Here is a 9,148-nt window from a genome sequence, read left to right as displayed (position 1 = left end):
AATAATATTTCACAGTTTTACTGTATTTTTAATCAAATAAATGCAGCGTTAGTGAGCAGAAGAGACTACTTTCAAAGACATTACAAAATCTCACGACCCCAAATGTTTGAATGTGTAAATCTGTAACAAGCGAAGCTATGAAGCTATCATGTCATTTCAATTTCTTCATATTTTTTTAGCGGAAGTTATCAGAAAGAGGAAAGAAGTCTTGAAGACTGAGAAGGAACAGGACATTGTTAAAAACAAACGATATTTGGACTTTTTGGATATTCTTCTGTCTGCCCGAGTATGATATCCTCAAGCACTTACACAACACTTACATTTAAAGAAAATAAATGAAGCTGATATTTTGTTGCATAGTGCATAGTGCCATTGTATCATCTATCATTGATGTTAGAGATATTTTTGTCGCTCACAGGACGAGCATCAGCAGGGTTTGTCGGATGAAGATATCAGGGCTGAAGTGGACACATTCATGTTTGAAGGCCATGACACCACAGCCAGTGGAATATCTTGGATCTTCTACAATCTGGCATGTAACCCTGAGCACCAGGAGAAATGCAGAGAGGAGATCCTGCAAGTTCTGGATGGAAAAGACACAGTGGACTGGTACTCTCACTACTGTAATTACTCATGTGACATTGGGTTGGACAGTTGACTCCTCCTGTCACCGATCCATCGTGCAATGTGAACACAGCAGCAACAGAATGCTACCCCAGATAGGCTTGCCGCGATAGACGTTGTTGACGGTGATAGCGTTGTTAAGTCGCAACACCGGTTACGTCACTTGCCCACCGTGGCACTGACCCCCACCGTCGTTTTGATTTTTTGTAGTAGCCTAATAAAAATCATTTAGTTCAGTAAAAGAACAGACACTACAATTAAAAACTGAACGCGGCTGCTCAATGCAGCGTACCAAACGACAGTCGCATCACAGATCAGATTTCATTTCTCCAGTGAGGTGAGGTGAGGTGAGACAGACAAGACGATGGCGGATGATTTAGTTTAGAAACGAAATGCAAAAGCGTAAAAGCGAAGGAAAGCGAGAAAAAGAGGGAACGCCCCGCCCCCACGGTGATACCGGTATTACCGGTGTTGTCACACGTCGATTAACCGGTGGGAAAATTTCCTCACCGTCACAACCCTAACCCCAGATAGTCTTGCAGTGTGAAAACAACGGTAATCCGACAACTTTGAAAATCATGCAGTGTGAACTCGGCATAAGTAAAAAGTCCTCAAATAATTAACGAAGACAAGTAAACAGTCAGTAATAAAAAGATTACAAACAATAGGACAAATACAATAGGAAAAAAAGATGCAATGATATAAACGGTGCTTTGAATTTTTTGTCTAACAGTATAGTATTCAGCTAATAATCGACTACGGGAATGAATAAAGTAATAAATTGTAAAAATTAAATGCTACATAGTCTTCACTGTCTGCCAAATAATTATTTTATCTCAAATATCTATTTTTATAATCGAAATCGAGACTAAATTAAACGCACAGCCCTAACATATATATCAAAATACAGTTTTTTTTCACTGAAAATAAATTATGAATTAAATATTTTACAATTGGCAGGTATTGTATCTCATTTCATTTTAAGACTCAAAGCATTTCACAGCAAAACACAATGACATAATCATTATTTTTGTCTTGTTTAATCTATATACACATTATACAGTACAAAAACCAAATTACTCAACTCTTCTCCGATTTTAAGAAAACAGATTGTGATCATTCATAGCAAATCAATTCAAATCCCACTCATTACACCTTGATTTCATTGCTCTCATGAGCAAATAACAAAGAAATCCTGCACACTGATGTCACAACTAGTAAACATTTTCAGACATCAGTAATGCCTTATTCACTGTCAGTTTCTCTGAGACTGTTCCTCTCTGCTTATGTTTCAGGGAAGACCTCAATAAAATTCCTTATACCACAATGTGCATTAAAGAATCCCTGCGGCTTTGCCCTCCTGTCCCGGGAATATCACGAAAGTTGACTAAACCCTTGACCTTCTTTGATGGACGGACTGCACCTGAAGGTAGGCCTATATTTCAGTTTCTTCCTCACACAAAGCTATCGTAAGACTAAAACAGACAAGCACACAAGTCATATACTACTTTTACAGTACTTTTAATGGTACTTTATGGCACTTTTTGTCACAATCACTGGTCACCATCGAAATTCTTTGCAAGAAAACATTTTTAGAGGAACTTAAAAAATTTGTTGATGACAGAATCTACATTTTTGATTGATCAAGTTCATTATTGCTTCAGAAGGGGACCATATAGTTTCCCCAAATGCATCAGTCATAAAGCCCAAACATTTTGTGAGAAGCAACAGCATAAGCCAACATGGACACACTTAGAAAGGCTGTCCTTGATATAATATTTCACTTAATGGTTTCAGTGTTTTGGTCTCCAGTGAGTATGAATTTTGACAGACTGCTGCCTACTGCTTTATGCCCTGTTCACCTATAAACAGATATGATGACCTCTAACTCCGAGAACATCTGATCAAACATTAACCTGGCTGCTTGTTGTTCAGTTACTTGGCATATGACACAGAATGTTATCAGTTCATCACAAAACATCACTGAATACATCACTTAAAACACTGTTTTTCTCTTCCACAGGTTGTACCATTGGAGTTAGCATTTATGGGATCCACATGAATGCCTCAGTGTGGGAGAATCCATATGTATGTGTGCATTCTTTATGTCTGAAATATCACTCATTACATAACATAGCTCAGGTACAACAGAATAATGACTGAAAAATAATCATTTAAAAAAGGAGTGTATAGTAGAGTCCAAAGTTGTGAAAGTGCACCATTTGCACTAATGGTGCACTTTCACCATTAATTTAATTTTTAATTAATTACTAAATATTTAGCAGCAAAACAGTTTAAGTGAAAATGAACAGTGAGTATGAATTTTGACAGACTGCTGCCTACTGCTTTATGCCCTGTTCACCTATAAACAGATATGATGACCTCTAACTCCGAGAACATCTGATCAAACATTAACCTGGCTGCTTGTTGTTCAGTTACTTGGCATATGACACAGAATGTTATCAGTTCATCACAAAACATCACTGAATACATCACTTAAAACACTGTTTTTCTCTTCCACAGGTTGTACCATTGGAGTTAGCATTTATGGGATCCACATGAATGCCTCAGTGTGGGAGAATCCATATGTATGTGTGCATTCTGTCTGTCTGAAATATCACTCATTACATAACATAGCTCAGGTACAACAGAATAATGACTGAAAAATAATCATTTAAAAAAGGAGTGTATAGTAGAGTCCAAAGTTGTGAAAGTGCACCATTTGCATATAATTTAATTTTTTTTAATTACTACATATTTAGCAGCAAAACAGTTTAAGTGAAAATGAACAAAAATTGAATGAATGTCTTAGTATTATTTACTGTGCTTTTATTTTATTTTAATGCACTGGAGCTGCATTAACAAAACCTGATGATCATGTTTTCCAGCCTGATTTCAGATGTCATCTGCACAAAGAATCACATGATCAATGACAATCATTTACTCACATCTGACTAGTTCTTTAGAAGTAGTGCAATCATAACCAATTCTATAACCATAAACATTTGTATTAATCTTTTCATAGATCTAATCTAAAAAAAATATCTAAATCTTAAATTATTTCCAAATTTAAATTAGATTTAAATATCGTTTTGGACCCCACTGTAATATAATCGAAATACACATCTGCAAAACAATTGAAGAATATATTTTATGTGGTTTATGAACAGAGCCATATTTGAAACCGTATATTTTATGTTTGTAATATTCCTTAACAGAAGACAATATTATAAGACTTCATAATATTATGAAGTATTATAATGTTTGTACATATAAATATATTTAAAAAGCCACTGAAATAATACTGGTTTTATTCAAGTCAGAAATAACCCAAATTATATGACTTAAATCAAGTAGAAATAGGTCTTGAAGGTAACAATTGCCGGTTCCGATTTTTACAATGTATTTTAAAAAGTTTTTGATGTTTTAATTAGATTTCTTTGGTGTATTTTTTCCAAATGTATTTAATGTGTTGTGTTGTCCACAGGTGTTTAATCCGTTGAGGTTTCTGCCGGAGAATGTTGCTGAGAGGTCACCGCATGCTTTTGTGCCCTTCTCTGCGGGACCCAGGTTTGTTAAAGAGACATGAGCGGTTTAGCAAGTGGGTCATTCACTCGCACTTCAGCCACACAGAACAGAGCAAACAGCCAAGGTTTTTTTTTGTTTTTGTTTAAACCTCACAATTTGGACTTTTGGACTCAGCATTCCGAGGTTATATCTTGGAATTCTGCATTTCTATCTTATGATTCTGAGTTTATATCTCGCAATTATGATTCTGAGGAAAAAAAAAGTCTAAATTGTGAGGGAAAATATCAGAATTTTAAAAAGTTTTTCTGTTGAACAGAAAAGGAAGATTCTTCAAGGTACTAATTTCTGTATAATGACAGTTCATAGTAACCACTTTGTCAAGCTTCAAAAAATATGAAATTACAATGAAAGTAGCCCATATGGCTCTTCTGTACTTATATAGTTATAGTAGTAAACAAACTAAAATTTAAGTCATTATTCACAAAACATCTTCCCCTCTCAAATATCATTCTGCATATTTAAAAAAAAAAAAACTGCGAGAAGCAAGTATATGCCATCAGAAGCACTTTTGGTATATGCATGCATATGGGAAGATTTTCAGTGAATAACAACTTTTGCTCTGTTCGTCACAGAAGGCTTGTGTTGCAACACTCAGAATGTTGCACACTGCTCTTGTGGACTACATTCATGATAAATGCATGGGGTCTTTTGTCCTTCCAGCAGTTTAACACATGTCACTATGAACTGCTTTTTTATGGAAAATAATTGCATGACGAACAGAACTTCTCCCGTGTGAGCTAGCTTTCCCATTACATGCCTGCAGCTTGTTGCATTTATGCCTTTGACCTCAAATCAACTCTGATGAGAGCAAAGAGCTATAAAGCAACTGATAATGCAGGTCCTTTTGACAATGGTTTTGTTGGAAGAGATTTACTAAGTTGGCTATGCTTGTGAAAAAGAAGTGTGCTTATTTGTACTTAAAGTGCACTTGTAGTGTACTTCAAACCTTAAATAAAAAAAATATATACAAATCTTATATCTAACTACTTGTAGATAATATAATATTAATGAAAGTCTACTTAAGTGCACTTTGTAAAAAGGTCAAATTAAAAAATGATCCTTTAAAGAACATTTTAAATCATTATGTTTTAATTGTGCTTCAAAGTACACTCATTTTGATGTGTTGACTAACATACTAAAGCACATGTAAAGTAGTTAATTATAATTTTAACTGTAGCTGTAGTTATTCGATATTACATTTAATATTGTGCATGTACTAAATTGCAACTTCATTACAAATGTGTAATTTAATTTAAATACATGACGTACAAGTTTCAACAGAAATGACATTAAAGTATATTTGAGCTTTTCATAAATGCTTGTCATCCCTACACTAACCATATTTCAAAATTATAAAGATGTACTTAAGTCATGTGGGTCTGAAGCACTCTAAAGTTCAGCTAACTGCATTTAATATAAATCTAAACTATAACACATTTTCATTTAATTGCAAATAACATGCAATGAAGTGTCTGAAAAAGTTACATTCAGTTTGCACTAAAGTATATATTCTTAAAGTATACTACTTCCATAATAAGTACTGCTAAAGTTTGCTCAGTGGTTGTATTTTCTTTCTTCATTCTTTATTTATTCAAGTATTTTTCTAAACAATACTTATCTATGAGTATGATTAAATAAACCATTTCATTGTGCTATATCCAAAAGTGTTGTTCACAAGTGTGTGATTTGTGAACAAATTTTTCAGAATTTTTAGTTCTCAGTACTAATGCAAACATATTTGCTACTGTGCTTATTGAAAGAAAGCTTCTGGTGTGTATTTGATTACAGAAACTGCATCGGACAGAACTTTGCCATGAATGAGATGAAAGTCGCAGTGGCGCTGACACTGAAGAAATACCGGCTGATTAAAGACCCCCAGCACACCCCGAAGATGATCCCTCAAGTCGTGCTCAGATCACTCAATGGAATTCACATCAAGATCAAACCAGTAGAAAAGGATTCATGATCAGCTAGTGGGTACATTGAGCCTGTTTGACATGCTGCTAGGAGGTGTGTTTGCCTTAATGACTTAATTTAAATACACATTTAACACCTGGAAACTGGATGGTTAGTAAATACCACACACTAAAGTGTGGTAAAAAAATCTAAGGAATATTACTGAATGAATCTTTTGCCTCCGCTACATTACTACATGAATTCTAAAACTAGAAATCTCTAATATGGAATAAATACAGATGAAATCTTGTGATCTGTAACTAGTGCAAAAAAGATGAAAAAATGCATGTTTATTAATTTTTCTTTTTTTTTTTGTTGATAAGTGCATTGCCTTTTTATGTATAATGAAATGTAAACTATTTTAGTGTTTTTTGTTAATAGTTTACTCTCATCAGCACTACAGCTTTTAAATAAAAATTCAGTTTTACATTGAATTAACCTGAGGTGATCCTTAGAAGAATATTAATCTTAAAAATAGAAATGCACTCATTTACTCACCTAACGATTTATGATTTTTAGATGAGTAAATGAGTGCATTTCTATTTTATGAGTGCATTACAATTTATGACTCTCACTCAGCAATGTATGACTTTCTTTCTTTTGTGAAACACAAAAGAAGATATTTTATCAAAGTGTTTTTTTTTTTTTACTCCATACAATGAAATTTAACAGGGTTCAATGCATTTTTGGAAGAGTGTATGAAGCCCCTCTGCTGGACCCTTCAGGCATCAACACCATCAACAGCTTTCAAGGATTAAAGCCAGCGTGTCTTCAGCAAGGGTCCTTGTTGAAGGATATAAGCACTTACTGGCCATGTCTTTGAGATTAAAACTATAAAATGAAGTATGACAAAATGTATGATACAATAAAATTCCTGGAATTTGGTAAACTTTACATCTGGATATTTTAGCAAGTAGATCTGACCAAATCCTGCTCTCTATGCAGACTAATGACAGATGAATGGGGTAAAATGAGCCAATCCATGTATAATGAAAGCTGCAGAATTGCCCGTATGTTTAGGACAAACTTTAGGTCCTGTCTCTGAAGTATGCACCAAGTGCATATGTCGTCTGCCATTTTCAGTTATTAATGAAAAACAGTAACTTGAATGCATATAAATAGTCTATACTTTAATACTATACAAGACTATACTTTTATATATACACTAAAAAACAATTTCAGTGTTTGCAAACAGTGATGACGTTTTTGTGGGCGGAGCCTATCTGCTGGCAGAAAATGACCGTTTTAACGTAGCAGTCTATTCAAGCCACGGAATAAAAGAATAAAAATGTAATTTTGAGTTTATATTTCAAAATTTTGACTTTTTTCTTGCAATTCCGAGATTATATTTTAACAATTCGGGTAAGAAAAATCAACTCGTCAATCAATTCTTTCTTTTTAGTTTATAATCCCACACTTCTGGCTTTTTTCCCTCGTTTTAGTCTGTCTTTAGCTCTTTCCAACACCACAACTTGCATTTTCATTTAGGGGTTTGTAAACTCACCTCAAAAACTCTCTTCTAAAAACGCTAGACAGCTACCTGCGTAATTCTTCAATGATAGGTTTAGAAGAAGATTCAGTTTAGATGTGATTTATTTCATATTTAAGTGAAACTGTATGTGTGGCTTTGGAGCCCCCTACAGTTAAGTGAGTGGAATTCACTGTCGTAAATATACCACTGTCGTAATTACAGTGGATAGCTGTGCACGCGCAGTTGTTGCTGACGTAAAGCGATCCACGCTTTTCGCGGAGTTTTGTACCGCTCACTAAACTTACGCACTTCCAGAGCAGACTTTTGGAAAGGAACAGAAGCCGTTCATCTTATTAGAAGTCAGTGTACCATCAGAGTGACTTTGAAACTCATTTTTAAAGGTAAAAAAAAACTTGTTTTAAAACTTTTGGGTGTGTAGTGTCATTTTGGTATTCTATATTTGTATTATTGGCTGTTGTGTGTTGTATGACTGTTAGATATATTATTGTGTGGTTGGATATATGTAATAGCAAAAGGTTGTGTGGAAGTATGTTCTCATCAGTGATGTGAGAATCCAAACTCTTCGAAGCTTCGAATCAATTCGCAAAATGATTCACTGTTTCGAAGCGACTGCTGATCGCTAGTGACGCCAATTTGGGGTGGGAGGAAAAAATATTTGTCAGATTTTTTGCGTTCCCTCGCAATACTTTTGCGTTCTCTCGCAAAACCAGCTGAGTTCGGACAAACACTTCCTGTTTACTTTACAGCTTGTAGTGGTTCATACAGCTCCGTACGTTCACAATGGAGCAGTTCATAGAGTTTTGTTTTGAACTTGGATGGTGACCTCTGGTGGTGATTGAACGGAAGTCCATGGACAGGATTCGTGACACATAGAAAGAAAACGCTTAATTAATGGACTAAGATAGAGTATAAAAAGGCCGAATTCGGTATACAGTTTATTAATAAATTATATATGAAAGCAGGTAAGAACAAGCCTTTTAATATGTGGGGGCGTGTTCGAACGAGCCGTTTTAGGTAGGTGTGGCTGACTCTTAACTTTGATAAAGAATATCTCTTTGGATTTGAGACTTTAGTCTTTGCAACTTTACAGATCTTCTTTATGCACCAAGAGCTTGTAACACTCCAAAGAGAAAGGAAAAAATGAAATCGCATCATATGACCCCTTTAACTACTTCTCATCCTTTTAGATGTCTCATTAAAAATGTCTACAAATTGATGAAACTAGATCAGGTAAAAATCATAGACACTGGTTCAATGGTGCGCCTCTGGGGGGCGATCTCAATGAGCTCGCCTGATTCACGGGTTCACAGAGATCGCCCCCCAGCGGCGAACCATTGAAATTTCGGCTGCATTCGAAAACTGAAAAATGCTGCCTTCGGAGAACGCGTTCCAAGGAAGGCGTCAAGGCATGTCCGTATCCAAAGTTAGCTTCACTTCCTGTCTCATGAGATACCTTCATCTTAGAACTGGGCGATATGGCCAAAAAAA

The 9,148-nt window shown here is 35.2% G+C and overlaps 1 protein-coding gene across 1 annotated transcript in view; it reads left to right on the top strand.

Annotated features, from left to right (window-relative positions):
- Positions 1–7,055, top strand: part of cyp4t8 (cytochrome P450, family 4, subfamily T, polypeptide 8) — a 10,427-nt gene extending 3,372 nt beyond the window's left edge. Inside the window, exons 7-13 of the mRNA XM_016519600.1 lie at positions 180–286; positions 419–609; positions 1,920–2,053; positions 2,648–2,712; positions 4,112–4,194; positions 6,001–6,222; positions 6,841–7,055. Coding sequence (XP_016375086.1) covers positions 180–286; positions 419–609; positions 1,920–2,053; positions 2,648–2,712; positions 4,112–4,194; positions 6,001–6,178 — 758 coding nt within the window. The 3' untranslated portion in view covers positions 6,179–6,222; positions 6,841–7,055. The remainder of the gene's footprint in view (positions 1–179; positions 287–418; positions 610–1,919; positions 2,054–2,647; positions 2,713–4,111; positions 4,195–6,000; positions 6,223–6,840) is intronic.
- The last annotated feature ends 2,093 nt before the right edge of the window (positions 7,056–9,148 follow it).

This window comes from Sinocyclocheilus rhinocerous, unplaced genomic scaffold (assembly GCF_001515625.1).
Source record: "Sinocyclocheilus rhinocerous isolate Xijiao unplaced genomic scaffold, SAMN03320098_v1.1 scaffold1470, whole genome shotgun sequence".
In the NCBI taxonomy this organism is placed as follows: Eukaryota; Metazoa; Chordata; class Actinopteri; order Cypriniformes; family Cyprinidae; genus Sinocyclocheilus; species Sinocyclocheilus rhinocerous.
Note: the sequence above shows the minus strand (reverse complement) of the source record. Positions and strands in the feature narration are given on the sequence as shown.